Source organism: Podarcis gaigeae (genome assembly GCF_964106915.1).
Source record: "Podarcis gaigeae genome assembly, chromosome: 12".
NCBI classification, from domain to species: domain Eukaryota; kingdom Metazoa; phylum Chordata; class Lepidosauria; order Squamata; family Lacertidae; genus Podarcis; species Podarcis gaigeae.
In genome coordinates this window covers 22,816,398-22,838,912 of record NC_139688.1, presented here as the reverse complement: position 1 = coordinate 22,838,912, position 22,515 = coordinate 22,816,398, and the positions used below count along the sequence as shown (strand labels likewise).

At 45.5% G+C, this 22,515-nt stretch overlaps 1 protein-coding gene and 1 long non-coding RNA gene across 16 annotated transcripts in view; one reads left to right on the top strand and one right to left on the bottom strand.

Annotated features, from left to right (window-relative positions):
• The window catches only part of ARMC3 (armadillo repeat containing 3), a 61,312-nt gene extending 46,605 nt beyond the window's left edge, over window positions 1–14,707 (top strand). For 10 of the 11 annotated variants that reach the window (XM_083704768.1, XM_083704770.1, XM_083704767.1 and 7 more), the window contains 5 exons: window positions 92–208; window positions 1,956–2,039; window positions 4,830–5,030; window positions 12,383–12,545; window positions 14,210–14,707. In XM_083704768.1, the coding sequence (XP_083560894.1) occupies window positions 92–208; window positions 1,956–2,039; window positions 4,830–5,030; window positions 12,383–12,545; window positions 14,210–14,419 (775 nt within the window). In that variant the 3' untranslated portion in view covers window positions 14,420–14,707. The remainder of the gene's footprint in view (window positions 1–91; window positions 209–1,955; window positions 2,040–4,829; window positions 5,031–12,382; window positions 12,546–14,209) is intronic. The other variant, XM_083704771.1, reaches the window with a different exon arrangement.
• The window catches only part of LOC310828101, a 94,958-nt gene that overhangs the window by 71,583 nt on the left and 860 nt on the right, over window positions 1–22,515 (bottom strand). For 3 of the 5 annotated variants that reach the window (XR_014556664.1, XR_014556665.1, XR_014556667.1), the window contains exon 2: window positions 19,231–19,396. This is a non-coding gene — a long non-coding RNA (uncharacterized lncRNA). Of the gene's footprint in view, window positions 1–19,226; window positions 19,397–22,515 lie in introns of all 5 variants that reach the window. The other 2 variants (XR_014556663.1, XR_014556666.1) reach the window with 1 other exon arrangement.

The window sequence follows — 22,515 nt, the reverse complement described above, 5'->3', positions numbered from 1 at the left end:
AGATTATATTTTATTCTGTTATGTGGGCAAAATACTTATTTGTCTGATATTATGGTGTGCAGCAACAGCATAGCATCCTTTATTGTTCCAGTGAACTCACAGCTCCTCCTGTTGCAACAGATGAAAAATCACCACAAGATTTTCTTAGCAGCCGAGTTACAACCTCCAGCAGTAGTACTAACAGAAAAATTAGTAGAGAAAGAGCTAGGTATGTATTTGAGCTTTGGAATCACAGTTTCCCTCTGGGTGTAATTATAAACTTGATGAAAACTGTTCTGAATTAGGTGAAAATGAGTATGTTTAGACCAACCAAATATGCATCTCCCTGGTCAGCATTTGAAACCAGAACCAGGAAGTAAAATTTGAAAATTCATTCAATTCATTCATTCATTGCATTTATATACCACCTTCCTGCCAAGGCATGCAGGGCAGTCTGCAGTTTTAAAGGACTGAAACTAATCATACAACATTTAAACACCATTTATCCAAAATCTGTGCTAAGCAGAGGAAACCCTTATAAATTGCATGCAACAGTATAAGCGAGATCTACCAACCCCAAATGTAATAAGGACAAAATATATATGACATCCAACCCCCCAATAAATATTTCACAATCCCTGTGGTTCCCTTCATGAATTCTTGATTCCACAGATATAGTCTTTCTGATTTCCCACATCTAATGTAATCGCTTAAGACAACTGCACAACATGATTTATATACAATAATATACATTATAATGAAAGAAGTGTGAAATAACAATGCCATCAACAGTCATGTATATTTCCCCCAATGCAGATCTGCATTCAAGCATGAAAAACTTAATCTCTGTTCCTTATTGCCAGTAACATCTGGTTTTGATTGCTACTGACTATATGCTTCTCTCCGGGTGTAAAAAGCCAGTCTTCTAATTTTTATATTTGACTTAAAACGTCCAGTGAATTAATAGGGTTGGATCCAATCTAAGGTCACAATCCTATACAACAGGGGTGGCAGATCTGTCGCTTTCTAGATAACAATGGACTCCCATCAGCCCTAGCAAGCATGGTCAACGGTTAGGGATGATGGAAGTTGTAGGTCAGCAACCCTAGAAGGGCCACAGGTTCCATACTCTCTTACCTGGAAATAAATCCCATTGAACTTAGTGGAGTTTACTACTGAGCAGACATGTATAATGTTGCACTGTTTTGCACAGAAATCAATGTAATAGCTCCCATTTAAATCAATGAACTTGTTCATCATTAATAACATTTTATATTGATTTCAGTAGGAACTAAGTGCAACTAAATTAGTCTGGATCCAGTTCATTGTAAATAAGTATTTATTCTGCTATTGTAATTGGTAATAAGTTAATGCTTTTTCTGTTTTTGTTTATTTGCTTGCTTGCTTGCTTGGTATTTAAGAAGGGGGGGGGGATAAGGTTAAATACAGGGAAGAAGCATTTTATTAACCAGCATGCTAATTTACTAGCAGCTGGCCACCTTGAATGCATTCCTTATGAAGGTGCTACTAGTGGCAGAGCTTCATGCTCCGGCACGGGGGGCGAATTGCCCCCGGTGAGCAGGCATGGACGTGGCTGCCGTGCGTCCCAGGGGTGTGGTGCGGGTCCTGGAGAGTGGTGCGCTGCCTGTGGGGGTGTGGCGCCCAGCGCAGGCAGGGGGCAGCTGCGATGGCACCCCACCAGGATCGCGCTGCGGGTGGTGGTGCACTCCCCCACCCCCTCTTCCTCCACCAGTGGGCGCTACTCTCCATTTTCAGTCTCTTTGTTAGTATTAGTGTTAGTGTTCCACAGTGAACCATATACTTTTTATTTTGCCTTTGGCTTTGTCTGAGGATAACCTGGAGGTTTTTAACATCACTGCCACTGCCCTCTATGCAATGTGTGCACAACACTCTAAGAATGCCTATGCCTTGTAGAAGTCAAGGAGAAATGGGAAATTACTTTGTAATTTCTATAGCTCAATCGAGGAGAAGGAGAAGCCAGAATCTCCAGGACGGTCTTCTTCAGTCAGTAAAGGAGGTGGTAGAGAGAAAGGATCGAGGTACTTTTATTCTTAAGAGCTGCTTATTCTTATTAAGTGTAGAAGCTTTAGACTATAATTATTATTGTTGTTGTTGTTGTTGTTACTACTACTACTATTACTACTACTACTATTTAGTTATCCTATAGTACCATTCATATACATGGTGCTTTATAAAGATTATACCCCAAGGGGCTTCCAATCTAAAAAAAAGACAAAGGGAAGGGGAGAGAAATGGAGCCAAGGGATAAGCACGGGTAAAATATATGATTACACATAATAAAAACAAGTTTCTACAACCACTCAGAAATCCAGGCAGTTCTTTCAGATTCTTCCAAACACATATTCTATATGTACTAATTTTGTTTTTATTCTAAGATACCATATTGGTTGATTTTAGCACATGTTAGACTGGCAGGGTGGGCTAACAGCACTGTATAAAAAGCCTTTGATGTCTATGTCCCTAGCACTTGAGGTCATGATGTATCCTTTACTGGGGATCACAGTTGCATAGAAAGCAGAGCATTCCCAAAGTTTATATAGGACTAAGTCCTCATTTTGGCTAGAAGTAGGTAATCCTCCCCAAGCTCACTAGCAAGATTCAGACACTAACAGTGCAGTCCTATTGATGACCACTCAGAGAAGTAAGTTAATAAAATGTCAATGAGACTTGCTACCAGGTAACCGTGTCTAGGGTTGCAGCATAGATCTAGGAGGAAGGATGAATGCAGGCTGTGCAGAGAAACAGATCTATGTTTGTGTTTGGTGGCTTTAGAGTAGCTTTCTTTGTGTCAATCCAGCAAAACAGCTTTATTGATTATTTTGTTGTTGTTCCACTGCTGTTTGATTTCTTTTTATTTTAGGTTGCTTTGGGTTTTTTGCTTCCTTTTAAGTTTCCTGCTTTTTAAAAGGAAAGCCTTTGGATTCATGGAAGTATTGTTTTTAAAACATCAGTGTCTATACAGGACCCAATTCAGCTCCTTTATAGTTACGCTTATGCAGCTGACTTCACCAGTTAAAACCTCATATTCTGGGATTTCCAAAATGTTAGCATTTCCCAACAGGCAGGGTATCTATCACAAATGAATTTTGGTCAAATTCTGGGTCAGATGTGAAGGCTGCTTCCACAATGGACATGATGCACACATTTTGTCCCCAGTGTGATCTTTCGGAAATTTATGAAAGTGGCTGAACAGAGTGTGTAACAGCTGTCTTGAATTATGATACCGATAATACAGCTATCACAGGAGTAATTCACACAGTATTTCTCCCGATTATTGAGGTCCCACGTTTTCCACTCGTCTGTCAACAATATATGCAGATGGTTAAAACCATACCTGGCCACACTTGTGCTCATGATCACACAGAATAACAAACATGTGACTCATAGGATAAATGGAAACAGCTGGCAGCAATTTTTGTTAATTTGGTTGCAGTTTTTCTGGGTCACTTTAATCCCAGGAACTGCAGTTAGTGGCTCTGTCCGCCTATCACCCAGCTAACAGAGATCTTTCCGCATCTTGTTCTAAAGATGGCTTGGGACTGCTTGCATATTTGGTGGGTTCATGTTTGCTAGTTTCTACAAACAGACTCTTTAATTCTTTAATTTTTAACAGATGCCTTTTCTGCCCATAGGCCTTCAAAGCACCTAACAAATTGTTTAAAACCCATAAAAATTCATAGCAGTAAAATTAAATTAATAAACCGAATACAGCAGCCCATCAAATATAAAAAGACAGTAGCAAGTAAAAATAAACTATCAAGGCCAGAGTTCTGATGAAATAAAATATTGTCTTAAGTCTGCCTCAAAGCATCCTGGATTATTTAAACAAAAAGGCTAACACTAGCTGATCTCAGCTTCCCTTTTAAGCTGCAAAGGGAAGGCACTCTTCTGAACTCACAAATGTGAGAAAGAAAGGATAATATATAATAAAGATCTCCTCCGAACAGCAACTGCATGTTGGAAAACCTGTTTTGTGGAGGTAATGCAAACCTCAGGTGACAAGGATTTCCATAGTCTTGGTGTCTCTGGTGACATGATGCTGCCCTGTGCTAGTGCCATCCTAGTACCATCAGTAGTAGGATGCAAAATAGGGCTCTATCTATACTTAGAAAGTAGACAGGTTCATATGGGAAAAGGCGAATCAAGAAAATAACATAGGATCTTAGCCGTTTTGCAGTGGTGGTGGTGGTGGTGGTGGTGGTGGAATGCCTTTCCAGAAAAGGGCGGTGGTGGGGGGCCTTGGTAAAGGTAAAGGTAAAGGTAAAGGTAAAGGCACCCCTGACTGTTAGGTCCAGTTGTGGCCGACTCTGGGGTTGCGGCGCTCATCTCGCTTTATTGGCCGAGGGAGCCAGCATACAGCTTCTGGGTCATGTGGCCAGCATGACTAAGCCACTTCTGGCGAACCACAGCAACGCACGGAAAGGCCATTTACCTTCCTGGTGGAGTGGTACCTATTTATCTACTTGCACTTTGACGTGCTTTTGAACTGCTAGGTTGGCAGGAGCTGGGACCGAACAATGGGAGCTCACCCCGTTGCGGGGATTCGAACCGCCTACCTTCTGATCGGCAAGCCCTAGGCTCTGTGGTTTAGACCACAGCACCACCTGCGTCCAGGGGGCCTTTTGAATATAAGGCTAGGTGTTGTGTCATTGGAAAGACGCAGGGAATTCTAATCTAATGGTGATTAAAGCACCTTGGGTAGAGAGAGAATATCTCTTTCTTTTCTCTAAGCTGACATACCTGTTTACTTTAACTTAAATCAGAGCATGTGGGAAGCATTCCTAATACCCCTGTGCTTTTTGCAAAAGAAAAGGGAAAGGGAAAAAGGAAGAAGAAAAACCCAAAGAAGAAGAACCGGAGCCAGTGATGCCTAAAATAGTTGAAGAAGTTCCTCTAAAGGCCTTATGGTATCCCCCTGTTGATTCCATCTTGGTGGATTACATTACTGAGGTTTCCAAAACAATTCTCCCACTACCAACCACGAAAGAACAGGTTGTAGCCCTTGCACAGTGAGTACCAGGACGTCTTTTTTGTGAATTCAAAGTAAATATTTTAAGGGATTGATTTTGAAATCTACTGAATATAGTCCCCATTTTGACCTGCTTTCCTTTATCAACCCTTCAGAGAGTTTGTCTCTGTTTACTCAGTTGTCAGGTCTGCCTCTAGATCCCAGCTCACAGAGGACCAACGCCCGGTGGATATAATGTACAAAAGTCTTTATTGAAGTTTAGTTTCCATTTCAAAGCTCTGGGCGCGCAGACCCACGTCTTGACGCTAGACCGGCTAAGTCCCCTCTGACTCACTGCTCCACCCACACCAGTTTAAGATTCTAGCCCGGCTCCACCTCTTACGCTGTTCTTTCCTTCGCTGGGTCCTTCTGCCCTCTGGGGTTTCCTCCTTCCTGGACTCCTCTGACGCTGAGCCCCCTGAGTCTTGTCCCTCCCTCCGGCGGGCTTTAGGACCTGGCTCCCTTCCCGGGCTCCCCGCTGTGCCGCACTCCTGTACATTTGAACTTGGCGCGCGCACCCAGCCGGTGACTTTCCTTCTGACCGTTTCCCCACTTCCTGATGTGGGCGTTGCCAAACCTGACTCCTCTCCTCCCTCTGGTGGTGAGGACACTGGTCCCGACTCCTGGGACTCCCCCTCCCCACTGCGCTCTGGTGGAGACGCTGGTCCTGATCTCCAACTGCTGCTCAGGGACTCCCCGCTGGCCCCTCCCTCCTGGGGCTTCCCCCCTGGAACCCCCCTCGCTATGGCCACCGGCGCTCCCTTCTGTGAGTCCTCCGATTCGCTAGAGAGGCTTGTGGAATAACTCTGGCCACTGTCACTGCCTGCGCCCCCCTCGTACTTCTCCTCCTCACTCTCCATTTGCTCCCCCTCCTGTGTCTCTCCTTCTGAACCCCTGACATCCATCCCCCCCTCGAAGCCCCCCCTTCCCCCCTCCCCCTCTTCAGGTGCGGGTTCCGGGTGCTCTAGAGTTGTCAGGGTGAGTTCAGGATACAGTTCGTCCCCCGAGGCGTGCAGCCATCGTGATAAGTCCGGAAAGTCCTCCATGGGCTCGTCGACTGCGATTCCCTCCGCTACCATCTCCTGGGCGGTGTGTTCGAAATCTGAGGCCGCCCCCAAATCACTCAAAACCCCTTCTCCCCCTGTCGCCTGAGGTGACGCCACTTCCCAGGGTCCCTCCGGCATGTCTCTGCGCCATCCCACTTCGGGTTGGTCCTCCCACCAATAAGATCCCCCCGTGCCAAAACCTGAGAGCGAGCCCTCTGGGGAGCTGCCTCCCGGAGCCGAGTCCTCCGCTGACGAGAAACCCCGGAAAGTGCTGGCCGAGAGTGTGGGTGTGAACAGACAATCATCGAAAAAGCCCGCCGGCATAGGCTTGTGCGGGAAAAGTGTATGGAATTCTTCCTTGAGCAACTGCTCCTCCAATGCGTAATCCGGCACCCACCTGTTGGCGCTGGCCGGGGTGTCCTCTGTGGCAAGAAGATATTCAATCCCGTCCTCCCCCCACCTTGAGTCTAAAATCTCTGTGGCTTCGTTGAGTGGCCCCCTTCTCGGCGACCCCCCCTTTTGGGGTGCTTCCCTGAGTGGGTCTGGCGCTGTCCCTGGTGCCTGAAACCTGTGGGGCTCTTTGTAGGGTGTGAGCACTGATCTATGAAAGACCGGGTGCATTCTGGACCCCTCCGGGAGTGTTAACCGGAAGGCCACTGGGTTGATCTGCGCCTCTACTTGGTAAGGCCCTAGCTGCTTGTGCCCGAGCTTCTTCTTGGCCAACGATCTGGCCAGAACTGCCTGGGCTGCTAACCAGACCCAGTCTCCTACCCGGATGTCTTCCCCAACCCTCCTGTGTCGGTCTGCCTGCACTTTGTAAGCCTGTTTCGCCATCTCTAACTGCCTCCTGAGCTGCTCGTGGATCTCCTGCAACTCCGCTGCCACGGCCTCTGCTCCCTGCGGCTCCCCCTCCCTCACTTTCTCTAAACCCGGGAAGGTTCTGGGATGCCGCCCATTGTTGGCGAAAAACGGTGTCACCCCCGTGGACACGTGTTTCGTGTTGTTGTAGGCAAACTCGGCTAGCGGTAGGTAGTCCACCCAGGTCGAGGGCTGCTGGTTCGCGTAGCATCTCAGGTACTGCTGCATGATGGCGTTGACTCTCTCCGCCTGTCCGTTAGTCTGCGGGTGTCGCGCCGACGCCAGGCTGACCTTGACGTTCAGGAAACCCATCAGCTTTTGCCAGAAGTTGGATATGAACTGGCGCCCCCTGTCGGACAAGATGGACCGTGGTAGGCCGTGCACCTTGAACACGTGGTCTATAAACAGCTTGGCGGTCTGCTCGGCTGTGGCCACCTTCGCGCAAGGAATGAAGTGGGCCATCTTGGTGAACAAGTCTACTACCACGAGTACTGCCGTCTTGCCTCTCGAGCTGGGCAGATCCGTGACAAAGTCCAGGGCCACCCTCTCCCACGGTTCGAACGGTGTCTGTAGCGGTTCCAACAGGCCCGCCGGCGGCTGGTGTACTGGTTTGGCCCTTTGGCAGGTGTCGCACCTCTTGACGTATTCCGCGACATCCCCCCTCATCTTGGGCCACCAAAAGTCTCTGGCTACTAGGTCCACCGTCTTCTCCTTGCCGAAGTGTCCCGCGCTGGGCGCGTCGTGCAGCTGTTGCAGGACCCTCGCGCGGAGGTTGTCTCCCGGCACGTAGAGGGCTCCTTAGCGGATGAGCAGGCCATCGCGTATTTGGAAGTCGTCGTCCCTCGCCGTGCCGCTACGCACCTCCTCCATCTTGGCTCGCGCGAAGGAGTCCGTCTGCAGCGCGCGACGCACCGCGTCCAGGTCCACCGTGGCTGACGCGCATGCCCACGCCTTTGGTGCGAAAATATGCTTGGCCACCGCCGGCGCCTCTTCTTCGAGATACTGCGGTTTCCTGGACAGCACGTCCGCCATGATGTTGTTGTTTCCAGGGATGTATTCTATTCTGAAGTCGAAATCTGCAAAGAACTCCGCCCAGCGGATGTGTCTCTGGTTCAGGAACCTCGCCGTGCGCCAGTACTCCAAGTTCTTATGGTCTGTACGGACCTGCACCGTGTGTTTGGCCCCGACGAGGAAATGCCGCCACGCCTTGAAGGCTGCATGTATGGCCAGTAACTCCCTGTCCCAGATGGTGTAGTTCTGCTCCGACTTGCTGAGTTTCCTGGAGTAGAAAGCGCACGGCCTCCAGTCCCCCTGGTGGTCTTTCTGCAACAGGACGGCCCCCACGGCCCTGTCTGACGCGTCCGTCTCCACTCTCATGGGCCTGCTGGGGTTCACGTGTAGCAGGTGTTCCTCGGACGCGAAGAGGTGCTTGAGCTTCTGAAAGGACTGCTCTGCCTGCTCCGTCCAGATGAACTTCTTCTTCTTGGAACTGAGGGTGTCAGTGATGGCCGCTGTCTGCATGGCGAAACCTTTGATGAACTTGCGATAAAAGTTGGCAAAGCCGACAAACCTCTGGACTTCCTTTCGATTGCGTGGGCTCTTCCAGTCCAGCACTGCCCGTACCTTGGTACTGTCCATGGCGAGTCCCTTGTCGGACAGTTTGTAGCCCAGGAAGTCCACCTCCGTCTTGTCGAACTGGCACTTCTCCAGCTTGGCGTAAAGCCGGTGCTCCCGCAGCCGCTGCAGGACTTCCCTGACATCTCTCTCGTGAGCCTCCGGCGACTCCGAGAAGATGAGGATGTCGTCCAGGAAGCACACGCACTTTGTGTAGAGAAGACCCGCCAAGACATGATGCATGAATGCTTGAAAACAGTGGGAGCCATTTTGTAATCCAAAAGGCATAACTCTATATTCATAGGTGCCCAGCGGCGTAAACATGGCCGTTTTCCACTCGTCACCTTCCCTCACGCGAATGAGATTGTACGCTCCGCGCAGATCCAACTTGGTAAAGATGCGACCCTTCCTCACCGTCGCCAGCAGGTCATCGATCTTGGGCATAGGGAAGGCTGAGGGCTTAGTTTTCGCATTTAAGAGGCGGTAATCAACTACAAGCCTCTTTTGGGGCGTGTCCCGCTTCTTTACAAAGAATACAGGGCTGCCCCCCACCGCCTTGGACTCTCGGATGAATCCCCGCTTCAAGTTGTGATCTATGAACTCCCTGAGCTCCTGCAATTCATCCTCAGACATGGAATACAGTTTCCCCGTCGGGAGCGTCGCCCCCGGCAGGAGGTCAATCTTGCAGTCGTAGGGTCTGTGGGGAGGCAGCTTGTCCGCTTCTTTCTCGCAGAAGACCTCCAAAAATTCTTTGTACTTGTTAGGTACCGCTTGCAACATGCCCAAGTTCAGCTGTGGTCCATCCTCGTGCTCCTCATCGTCCAAGTCAGCCAGGATGCAGTGTTCTGCGCAGTAGGAGGAGCCGAAGGTCAGTTGCCGCTGGTATCAAGCTAATGCCGGGCTGTGCCTATCCAGCCAACTCATTCCCAACACTATGGGCGTGTCTGACAGGCGGGTGACGTTGAAGCTGATGACTTCGCGGTGATTACCAATGCGCATCACCATTGGCGGCGTCTGCTGTAGCACTTGCCCTCCCAGTAGCTCCCTGCCGTCCACCGTGACAACGTTCAGAGGTACCGTCGCTGGCAGAAGGGCTATGCCATGTTGCTGGATGAACTCCATGCCTATAAAATCTGCATTGCTCCCAGAGTCAATGGTAATGGGGATTTCCACAGTGAGCCCATTGGGAAGTTGAAGGGATGCGGTGAGCTGCACTACTGGTTTGGGTGGGAGGGGGTCTGTGGGCTGTAACATTACTGGGGATTGCTTCACTGACTTGTCTGGCTGGCCCCCAGTGACTCCATTTCCAGCCAGACAGTGGAGTTTTCCTGCTGTGAGTCACTCTGCTGAACTGCTTCTGTTACTGTCGCTGCGGCTGCAGTGTGCTTGTGAAACCGCTGGGGACACTCTTTCGCCATGTGCTGAGCACTGTCGCAGATGTAGCACTTCCTGGTCCCTCTAGGAGGCTTCATTTTGACTGCTCCCGGCGTTAGGGCTCCGGCTGTGGACTGAGCCTTAGCACCACCTATCTCCATCGGCTCCTCTCCTCCTCCCAGCGGAGGCATGGATCGAGCGCGCGCCGCTTCCTTGGGAAAGGGGGGCGGTCCTCTCGCTGGCGTGCGTCCCCAATGCTCTTCCTCCTTGTCCCAAGGGCGTCCTTCCAGCCTAACCCCAATCGTGAGTGCCCTCTCCACAACGTCTTTGGTGGTTTGGGGTCTCTCTCCCCTTGCAATTTCGTCTTTCACAGCTCCGTTCAGCCCCTCCCAGAACAGGTCTCTGACGGCAGACGATTCTCTCTCCCAGCCCATTACATTCACCAATGCAAAAAAGCGTGAATGATATTGCCTTACAGTGGCTCTGCCTTGCCTTAGTCCGTGAATCTCTTTCCTAGCGATATCCACATCAATCTCAGACAAAAAACACGCATCCATCACTTTAAGGAAGGCACCCGCATTTTGGAGGGCTGGATCCTTATCTCTCCAGAGATCGCGCAGCCAGGATTTAGCCTCTCCCCGCAAATGCGATACTATAAATCCCACTTTCTCTTCCTCTCTTCTAAAGTCTTTCTCCAGCAGTTGCAGTGCATATACTACATCTGCTCTGAAGTTAGGATACTGCTGCAGGTTCCCATCGAAATGCGACACAAGGCTCCCTCCTCTGTTCCCCAGCCCAATCCCCTCTGGTCTGGCGGCCGGTAGCCCTTGTGCAGTCAGCACTTCTAACCTGGTTCGCAGATCCTGGCAGGCAGCAGCTGCTTCCTGTTCCTTCTTTCTGGACGCCAAAATCTCTGCGTTCAGCTGCGTCACAGCATTTTGCAAACTTGCTACCTTCTCTTCGGTAGTCATTTTTCAGGTATTCGTGAGCTCGCGAAGTACCAATCTTCACCCCTCACTGCTTTCCCGCACGTCACGAGGTGATAAAATTGGTGTGGAGAGGGGGGACTTACTGTCAGGTCTGCCTCTAGATCCCAGCTCACAGAGGACCAACGCCCGGTGGATATAATGTACAAAAGTCTTTATTGAAGTTTAGTTTCCATTTCAAAGCTCTGGGCGCGCAGACCCACGTCTTGACGCTAGACCGGCTAAGTCCCCTCTGACTCACTGCTCCACCCACACCAGTTTAAGATTCTAGCCCGGCTCCACCTCTTACGCTGTTTTTTCCTTCGCTGGGTCCTTCTGCCCTCTGGGGTTTCCTCCTTCCTGGACTCCTCTGACGCTGAGCCCCCTGAGTCTTGTCCCTCCCTCCGGCGGACTTTAGGACCTGGCTCCCTTCCCGGGCTCCCCGCTGTGCCGCACTCCTGTACATTTGAACTTGGCGCGCGCGCCCAGCCGGTGACTTTCCTTCTGACCGTTTCCCCGCTTCCTGATGTGGGCGTTGCCAAACCTGACTCCTCTCCTCCCTCTGGTGGTGAGGACACTGGTCCCGACTCCTGGGACTCCCCCTCCCCACTGCGCTCTGGTGGAGACGCTGGTCCTGATCTCCAACTGCTGCTCAGGGACTCCCCGCTGGCCCCTCCCTCCTGGGGCTTCCCCCCGGAACCCCCCTCGCTCTGGCCACCAGCGCTCCCTTCTGTGAGTCCTCCGATTCGCTAGAGAGGCTTGTGGAATAACTCTGGCCACTGTCACTGCCTGCGCCCCCCTCGTACTCCTCCTCACTCTCCATTTGCTCCCCCTCCTGTGTCTCTCCTTCTGAACCCCTGACATCAGTATTGTGAGTCCTTTTGGTCACACATTCTTTGCAGAACAGACTTAAGACAGCTTTCAATTTCATGTAATGGAAAGGTAAAATAGGACTGACAAATAATAAAAGGAATAGTCTTTTAAAGCCTAAACGATACAAAGGTGCTTAAAAAAAAAAAGTTGACACAGCTGAGGGAGTTTCAACACTGAGGCATCACCTCATGAAAGACTGAATTCCTTGTAGTGCCAGCTTAATCTCCAGTTGTGACATCTTGTGGAGCAAGAACCTTCCCAGAGGTTCTGAGGTAGCTAGCTGGTTAATATGGGAACATATACCCTTATTTATATCTGTACTGTAGACGATTTTTTCTTCCTCATACTTATTTTTTATTATTTAAAAGGATCTAAGCGCTGTAGGAAAAAAGATCAGCTCCTACTCACAAGCCTTGAGAGCTCACGTAGAGTCAGCAAAGCAGATAAGAACTGGAAGGGGAATGTGTACATCTTTGAAAGTTATTGAGATGGATAATGAAATATAACATATTTAAACACCACTTAAGGTTTAAAGTGATCTTTTGTAGAAACAGTGCTAGTATTAAACCTGATTAAATATTATGACAATTGTTAATTTAAGTCACTATTGGATTTTAAAACAGGTTTGTTGCAGAAAAGATGGGTGGTCCAATCGAAACTGACAAATTGCATGAATTCAGCTGGGAACTTCATATAAGTGAAATTGAATATGAACTGAAATGCAATGTTGTGCCTATTGGGAAGATCAACAAAGGGACCTTCTACCATAGGGCCTTGCTTTTCAAGGTAAAGTCAATTACACAGCCAGATACAAGTTTCATTTTAATAGCACACAGCATATGCTAATGTATATCAACTTCAACATATCCTTGCTGTAGTGTTATTCAAACCTTATTTATTTGTGTACTTAAGTCATTTTGTGTTTGGTTAGTACTGATTTCTCATCAAGCAAAGACACACAGTCCTATTCTGTAAGCACCATTTAAAATCATCAAGTGTGAGTGATGTTAATACACTGCTGTATTAAAAGCAAAATAATACAAATGACCATGTTGATGACTGGTGCAGCGCTGTGAGTTATCACCTCAGCTATATATTACTGCAATATGTTATATGTGGAGCTGCCTCTAGTTCAGAATTCAGCAGCCAGGTTGCTCACTGGGGCAACGTTTGAGCATATACAGTCATACCTCATGTTACGTTTTTTCAGGTTGTGTCCCACAGCGACCCGGAAGTACCAGAAAGAGGTACTTCTGGGTTTCGCTGCTCGCGCATGCGCAGAAGCGCTAAATTGTGCTTCATGCATGCGCACAAGTGCCAAATCGTGCCACGCACCTGCACAGATATGGTGCTTCAGGTTGCAGGCTTTTCATGTTGCGAACGGGCCTCCGGAATGGATCCCATTCGCAACCAGAGGTACCACTGTAATGCCAATCTTGGCCCGACCGCATTGGCTGCGGTCAATTAGTTTCTGTCTGGGCCCAATTCAAATTGCTGCTTTTCACCTATAAAGCCTTAAATGGCTCAGGACTGCAATACCTCAAGGACCACCTCTCCCCATATGAACTGACCTGGATGCACCCTGCAATCATCATCTGAGGCCCTTCTTTATGTGCCACCTCTGAGACAGGTCCAGAGGGTGGCAACAAAAGAACAGGCCTTTTCTGTGGTGGCTCCCTGTTTGTGGAATACTTTCCCGAGGGAGGCTCACCTGGCACATTCATTATATATCTTTAGGCACCAGAAAAAACATTTTTCTTTGGCCAGGCCTCTGGCTAATTAAACAATCTATAGCCTTTTAGGCTGTGGAAGGTTATTGTTTTGTTTGTAATTATGTTAGGTATTTCTGTGTTTTTATACTGTAAACTGCCCTGTGATCCTGGGATGAAAGGTGGTATGGTATATTATTATTATTATTATTATTATTATTATTATTATTATTATTATTATTATTATTTCACTGATAAGCTAGACACTATTTCTTGCCTTTATACCTCTCTTTGCAGCATGGACATAACAGTACAAACCTACCTTACAGGGTTATTGTGAGGGTAGTTTCTGTGAAGTATTTTGAGCACGTAGGAAAAGCACAATATAAATATTAAATATTTTAAAGGCTACTTTTTCTTACAAGAGATAATTCTCTCTAACAGCAGTCTTAATGGTCTTGTGCTTGGGCAGTGAAATGGCAACTCCCACAGGCAAACACAATATTGAATGATTTCTCTTCAGGGTGGAAAATGCATGGTACAATCTTTCTGCTCAATCATTTTCCTCTCACTTATTTTCCTCTTCTCTCCATGTACAGTTTCCCTTTTGTAGCATGTCTTTCAAATGGTAAAGCACTATTTTAAACTGTAAGCCCTTCAGTGCACTGACCAAAAGGCAGTATGTCAATGTAATAAAAATAAAGTAAAATATATCTCTCATCTGGTTACTTCCTCCCATAGGTTCTAGCAGACAGAATTGGTGTTAGCTGCAGCTTAGTCCGTGGAGAGTACACCAGAGCATGGAATGAAGTGAAATTGGTTGATGATTCTCCCTTGGGAATACCTGGACTTCTGCTTCCCCCTCAAGTATATATTGTAGATCTCATGTACCAGCCAGGCAATCTAATGAAAGAAGGCAGTCCAGAGGCAGATCGCTATGGACGTATTTAATTATATTTCCAGAGCTCTTTGAAACCAAAAGCTGCTTGTTCGTAAAGCTAATTAACACAGAGAGGTTTGTAGGGCTCATTTTCAAAGATGGGCTGGGTGCCAACTGCAGCACCTTTACATGAACTGATGAATCTAGATAGGCGAGCTGGGTCTTTTTTTTTACTACATGGAGATTCTGTCTTAGCAAAATATTTGGGGAGCGCACAGAATTTCAGTATAAGTTTTGCTTATATTTTCATCATATTTTATTTATTTTAGTCTTTTGGAATAAAATGCAGATACCAGAAATTTGAAGTGGGGGCTTTATTCTTTATGGGTTACGTTTTAAAATTTTACAGCTTACAAGGACATTTGCTGTCACTTTTCCATTTGAATGTGGGCAGCACAGCAGTCCCTGTATGATATCTTATTTTTGCCATGTATTCATGGGGGAGAAGGCTATCCGTGGCCACTAGCCATGATGACTATACTCTTACCTCCACATTCAGAGGCAGAAATGCTTCTGAGTACTAGTTTCTGGAAACCACGGGAGAGGAGGGTGCTCTTGTGCTCATGTTCTACTCCCTGGTTTCCCACAGGCATCTAGCTTGCCACTGTGAGAACAGGATGCTGGACAAGATGGGCCATTGGCATGATCCAACAGACTATTCTTATGCAGTAATAGATCTGTTCTCTTTCCTTTTTTATTTTTCAATTTTCATCAACGATAATGACATAAAACTGAAGTATAATAAATAAATAGACAATCATAGGGCCAAACTAGATGTGATGGGGCAGCTGTGAATGTTCACATGTCTTCCCTGTGTAGAAGGGAGAGCCTGTGGAACATGCAAGGCATAGAAGTTAAACTATCCCCACACATCCGTTTTAGTCAGCTGTGTTCTTCTGCTTGATTTACTTTTATCCCAGCATAGTTCCCATAATGCAAGTTAGCTAACTGTGGCGGGGGGTGGGGTGGTAGAGCCCAGTTAAGTATAGGAGGGGAGGGTTTAGCTCCCCTACCCTGTGCTTCTTTTCATGTTTTTAAAAATAGACCCACACTCATACCATTTTATATGTGAATGGGGCAGACAAATTTATAAAATAAACATGGCTGCCCCAACACATGAAGCTTGGCTGTATCTTGGCATCCAGCAGCACCCTTAAATCTGCTTATAACCCTGAAGCAGGGACAGTGTGAATAGTGCCTGATAGTTCACACCAAACTATCAGTTCAGAAACTCCAACTTTAGCTCGGAATGGGGTAGAGCCATGGGCATAACAACTGGTTTGACTGCCTGGATTCTGCCTGGTTTGACTGCCTGGATTCTGGTCACTAGCTCTAGGGATGGGGGGACATATTTGATTCATTTCACATTTGTAGGGGGACCTACCTAATTTGCACTTTCTAAAACAATGTGTGAACTGAAACACAGCCATCCTTTGAAATTAGCAACATAACGTGAACAAAAGTAAAGTGTGCATAAAGTTGCATATTGGTAAAAATAACGTACAAAAATGTGTTGTCTTTGGGTAAATGGTATGCAAATGTGTAGATCAGAAGAAATTTGCACTGCTGCTGAATTTTTTATAAGGACTTGTTTTCTAAAAATTCACAAACTGATGTGGAAATGTGAAGAAGTGAACTTTAAGAGTGGAAAAACAAGAAACCAAAGTTGAGATTCACCCATCCCTACTGGCTGTTGTGGATAATATTCACCCAGCCACATAGCACAAAACAAATCAATATTTTTTTCCTTGCTTTATTTATTTTATTTTATTTTATTTTATTTATATTCCGCCCCATGCCAAGGTCTCAGAGTGGCTAACACTAGTAAACTTGTGCAGAGGACCTGCTAGTGCACTGGATGATTCTGTGCACTGAGGTCTCCTACTTCCCCTGGAAGACACCTAGACTTGGGCTTTGGGAAGTCTGTAGTACTGGGGTGGGGAACCTAATTTCATGCAACACAGAGAGATTGACTGGCATAGGGAGAGAGAGAGAGAGAGAGAGAGAGAGAGAGAGAGAGTGACAGTGTCCTGCAGTACTACAACCTCCACCCACCACTAGCTATGGCTCAGAAGTAGCCCCTGGTTATCTGTAAGTCAATGGGACCTCATAATGGAAAACCAAATACCCCACACATGCTGTAAGGGATGGCATTTACTGGACCTGCTGAGTGAGATCTTAGGAGCAGGAGGAGATCCTTGGCTTACACTTAAGCACTTACATCCCCAGGGTATTGCTTAAAAAGTGGCCAGGACAAATATAACGCTTAAGAGGGGAGAAGAAAGAAATAGAGGTAATGAATGAACAGTGGCTTGCCCAATCCTCTTGTGGCTAAGACAAATTGTGGAACCAGGATTTTTCCAACCCACTCTTAGACACGATGATAAAATTCACCCTTCATGAAATGAGTGTTTACTCCCTAAGCTTAACTTCTCCATATGTATCAGTGTTCTCAATAATGGAATCTCAAGAGAGAGTCAGGACAAGCCGTTGGATTAAATATTCATATGAGTCTTAATCAACCCACAGAACTGAGAGAAAAAAATATTGAAATGTAAATGGGAATCTCATATCCTTTCTAAAATACTGCAATCTCTATTTGATCAAATATTGTCAGTTCAAAGTGATTTGAAAATGGGGCTTTGAAATATCACTGTGTGCTTGAGCCATAAATACTCCTTGCATTTTTGTTCTCCCCCTTCCCAATCTGTCCTCCTGGGAAAAAGACCCAGGAGGAGGAAAGAAAAAACGGTGCGTTAATGAAAGAGCTTGAACTCCACTAATAAATCAGCAACAACATAATCTTGTGTATGTTTTAATTAATCAGATATGTCATTTTTGGATGGATGACACCCCAGAAGACTGGGTGATTTGAGGAAAAGCATTCCTTTGGTGTGCATTCCCATCCCTGCCCTGTTAGGAAGATCTTGATTTTTTAAAAGTCATTTACGCCTGATTGGTGCATGAAAAATAACATACGCTTGCCCTTAAATCATTTATATTTTACTTTCTTTATGATGCCTTTGTGAATTACCTCTTTCTGCATTTGTAATTAAAGGATGTAACAGATGGCCTGGGCTTAGTTCAGGGTGATAAATCCACTAAAATAACCTACAGGAAGCCACTGTGGACAAATGATTCTTTGTCCACTGTGGTGTTCAAGATCTGTGCTACTCAAGACGTTTTGGCTAGGAAGGATGATTATAAAATAGTCTGGCACAGAGATTGGACAAATCAACAGACAAGTGGGGGTGGGGGGCAAAGACACACATACAGCAGCATAGTTGATGGGTGGATGGCATTTTTAAGGTTTTGATTAAATGAACACTTTTTTATTTCTGTGGATACTTGTTTTTAGAGATGTTTAACTTAGTAAATAAATACACATATTAAATTTTGCAAAGCTAAAATATGGATAGATAAGCCACTCGTTTTATGGGGAAAAATGAAAATAATATTCACAACACAATGGAAAAATAAATGTAAGTAGAAGAAGCTGCAATGTGGTGGAAGGAAGTCACAGGGGTAGGAAAAGATACAATATTGAAAATGGTTATAACTTGAATGTAATGTAAAGATCATTAAAAATGTGTAACTGAATGAAAAGTAAATAAAAATGTGATTTAAATAAATAAATAGTGCTAATCTACATATAGTTAGGGTTTATGCTGGAATGACAGCACTTCCATGACAGGGTGTGTGGGTGTGTGTGAAGACAGAGAGATAGAGCCTGTTGGGTAATGGAAATATAGAAAACCAATGCCGTCTAGATGCATTATTGAGATAAATGTGCCTGAGAAGATTTGTCAGGTATAAATATGAGTGAAGGCCTCAGAATGTCCTTGCATACATAGTTAGGCTTCCTGCTGATTTCCTGTAGCTTACGCTTCGTATTCACCACACTTAACAAAACAAATCAAAATTACACACCAACATATTCAGAGTTCTGCTCCAAGCTGAATATGATGAACAACATAAACATGTGAATAATCCTAGGCACATATATAAATTAGTTTTGGCTAGTCATAGAGAGCAGCAAAGAACTATGAATTGTCCCCCATCCACTGCCCATTGAGAATCCTACTCAGCTGCCTCTTCCTACCTCTCCTTCAATATGGGGTATATTGTGGATTTATATGGAAAACAAGCTGATTTCTGTCATTTCAATTGTTAGCTGGGGTTTCATGTACCTCTGTTGGTGGGCAGAGTAGCTCAGCATGAAGCAGGAAATGTCTGAGCAGGGAGATGGCTTCCAGCCAATTGACCAGAGGTCTCAGCAAGTACTCTGTGCTTCTGGACTAGTTCATTCCTAACACCTGTTTCCTGTCATGTTCTAATCCAGGCCCAGCTTTGCCACTGGCACTCATCTCTTTGAACTCGCATGCACCTGGCATGAAGCCACTTCCCATTTGCCAATCACATATCAGGTTCTCTCTCCTATATTCCACAGCGATCACCCTCAGTATTGTATCCTCTGATTTATTTTCTTTTATTTAAACTGGTCTCCTGTTCTGTCTTGTAACTGGTGCAAACATAAAGAGAGGATGAAGAGCAGGGGGAGAGAAGCTTACCTCCCTGTAAACATAATGCCTATGTGCCATGAATTACTACAAGCATTTGCAGAAGTGGAATTCTTACATATCAGGTATGAACTGTAAAGCCCTCTGTACATGTAAAACCTCTATACAAAGTAATGTAATAATGGGCTGGCAATACGTTTCTGGGAGTCTCCAGGGAAATCAAGGGCAGTTTCTGCCCCTCACCACCACCTACAATTCAAGAGACTTGTTTAATGATCAGCAAAAGCATACCACTTACTCACTTTTGAGCTCCTGGCTTCATTTGCCCTACCAGTCTCCAAAGTTCTGGAAGAGCAGCAGAGAGGATGGGTAAGATCTCAGCAAGCTGAAGACTCGGTTCAAAGAGAAATCCTTGATAAAATTTGTGGTCCCCAGGCAACTGCCTGAATATGCGAGGTGCTGGCATACCTAGGAAAGAGAAGTAACATTGAAGGAAAATCAAAAAGTATGTACTGCAAACTTCAAAATCTTTGTTCATAACCCCTAAAAGTATAGTTTGTAATGGGAGTGATGCTTTTCTGTGTGTGACTCACCCATCCGGACAAAAGATGCAACTCAGCATCTGCTGACATAAATGTGTGTGATGACCAGGTTGCCCTTCAAACCTGCCAGCTAGGCTGTGCCAAGATGCAGTTAAATCAAGAAAAATATAATCGCCACATGGAGGGAACTCTCACTAGCTGCCACCTACTCTTTCAAACACCCACCCACACACATGCTGTTTTTCCTGCTGCTGTCCAGAAGACAGAATCCTGAAAAAACAACTCCCCAGCCCCAATAGTTAGCAAGATGATAGAATATACTTCAGACAAACTGAGATAGACTGTGGAAACAACTGGATTCTATGTTTTAAAATATGAGGAATCTATCATTGTATGTTTCTTCCCTGCAGCTCTAGGTGAATGTGAAATCTGCATAGCACCTAATATTGCCTCACTTGAATGTCTGCTATCTCCTCCTAAATTCCATCTTGAGACTATGACCATATACAAACCTGGTTGCTTCACCATTAGCTAACGTTTCTCCTCTCCACACTTGCTTTATCATTTAGCTTGATGAAGAGATCTAGAGAAGTTGAAAGCTTGCACATTATTTTGGTTGACATAATGTTGTCCTAATAGGAATTTCAGATCCCCTGCCCCCCGTGATCTGGGTTGCATTTCTGAAGGTTTATAGCACAGTTAACAGTAAAATATTTGGCATGTCTGCTCAGAGGTAAGCCCATTTGATTTCAGTAGTGCTTCTTCACAGGAAAGCCACAGCCTGACCTAAGGTAAATCACAGCAACAATACTACAGTCTTACAAATATATCAAAATGAAAATGTGGATCTCCAAATGCAAATTTGGACTTGGATCCTTAATATGAAAAGATTACTATTGATTTAGAACAGCCAATGTGATGCCTTCTAGATATTACTAGACTATAGCATCCATCATCCTTATTGGTCAGGCTGGTTGAGCTTACTGAAGCTGTTGTCCAGCAAAAACTGGAGGGCACCATGTTGGCTACACCTAATCTAGAACAACCTACCAAGGGAAGTCCCCCTGGTCCTCGTTGTTTTTAGCTGCTGCTGTCTGGTAACTTAGCTAATTAGTCACAGAGAGACCCTTGAAAGCTACTGGTATATTGCATTCTTCTTTGTGTTACTGGCTTTGAGGTGTTTTATTACTCTATTTATACTTTTGAACTTGATTTTAATCTATAAACACAGAAACTCTGATCCAATGCAACTATTATTGGAACATGAAGACCATGTCAACATTAATAGACAATCCCATTTTCTTACACATATGTGGCAATATTTCTAAAATGCTGGCTGGCATCAAACCTGTCACTTTTGTTCCGTGTTCCATTTCATGTTTTGTTGAATCAATGTCTCTCCAGTAACTGCTGGAAGTGGAGCATAGATTCATTCCACCCCCTGCTACATACTGTAAAGTCATTACACCCATATAATTAACAGCATGCTCCCTCTGAGTGCTGAAGCGAACTGATCTAATCATTAATTAAACTTTGTGCTGGGCCTCTTTCACTGCAGTTTTCATGAACTTTGACTCAAGATTAGACGGCAATTGATGGGCCTTATAATTTGATCTCCTGAGTGCCCTCAACTTCCACTGAACTTAGCACCTACTCCTAGTGTGCAAGTGATTTATGTCAAGTGCAAATGGTGCAGTAGAAATAGGTTAAATTGCTCCAAGGGAAGATGTAGATTTGGTCAGGACAATAGCTATCTTCATAATTCACTTCTCATCTAAAATATAGTTATCCTCTCTATAAAAAAATGTAAGTATTAATATTGATTCCCATTATACTTTGTAATATGCATTGGCTGTCTGCTAAAAAAAGTTTGATTGGAAAGTCAATATCTGAAATATTGAAATCTTTGGAAAGCCAGTTATGGAGCTTTGGCTGGGTGGGGGCAATTTTTTATAGGTGATAGCATTTATGGGATGAGGTCTTCATGGGCTAGTGGTAAACAAGTTTTGCATGCAAAGGGTTGCATGCTGAATACCTGGTATCTCTAATTAAACGATCTCAGAACCAAGTTACCAGTGATGGGAGGGATCCATGATCAGAATATCCTGTCTCCCCTGTCCTCATCAAAGTTGTGTAGGGTTTGCACATTTGATAAGGAAAGCTGCACAGGGTGTTTAAGCATTTAAAGTCCAAAGAACCGATGCAAACTCTACCTTTCAATTTTTTTATTGCTTTCCAAAGAGCCATAAAATTTAGTTGTTTTGTTATTAAGAGGGCAGGTCAAAGGTAGAAGCAACAGGGCAGGAGGCATATCTCTCTCAGACCTGATCCTTACCAACAGGGAGGAACTGATCAACAAAGTGAAAGTACAGGGAACCTTGGGAGGAAGTGAACATGTCCTCTTGGGTTTCTTTACAGATAGGCAAAGGAAAGCTGAATGTAGTCGGATGTGCACTCTTGACTTTAAGAAGGCTGATTTCAAAAAGCTTAAGGAACTACTGAGCAAAATCCCATGGTCAGAAAAACTCAGAATGGAGTCCAGGATGTATGGGAGTGATAGCTGTCAACGTTTCCCTTTTTTAAAGAGAAATTCCCTTATTCTGAATAGGATTCCTCACAAGAAAAGGGGAAAGTTGACAGCTATGATGGGAGAGTCTTTAAGTTGAAATATTGAAGGCACAAAGGCAGACAATTCCAACAAGAAAAGTGGGAAGCACTTAAAGAAACCGGTGTGGCTACCTAAAGAACTTACAGATGAGCTGAGATGTAAGAAGGGCATGTATACGAAATGGAACCTTCTGACATTGGAACTCCCACGAGAGGTGATGCACTCTCCTTGCTTGGAGGTTTTTAAGCTGAGGTTGAAGATGTCATGTATGATCTAGTTGAAATTCCTGCCTTGCAGGGGATTGGACTAAATTGTCCTCAACATCCCTTCCAATTCTACAATTCTATGAAACCCTCAAACTAAATTGGGGTCCGGAGCCATGGGCAGTGTCTCACACACACACTGCTGGACTGCAGTCATCAACTCCCCCCCCCCTT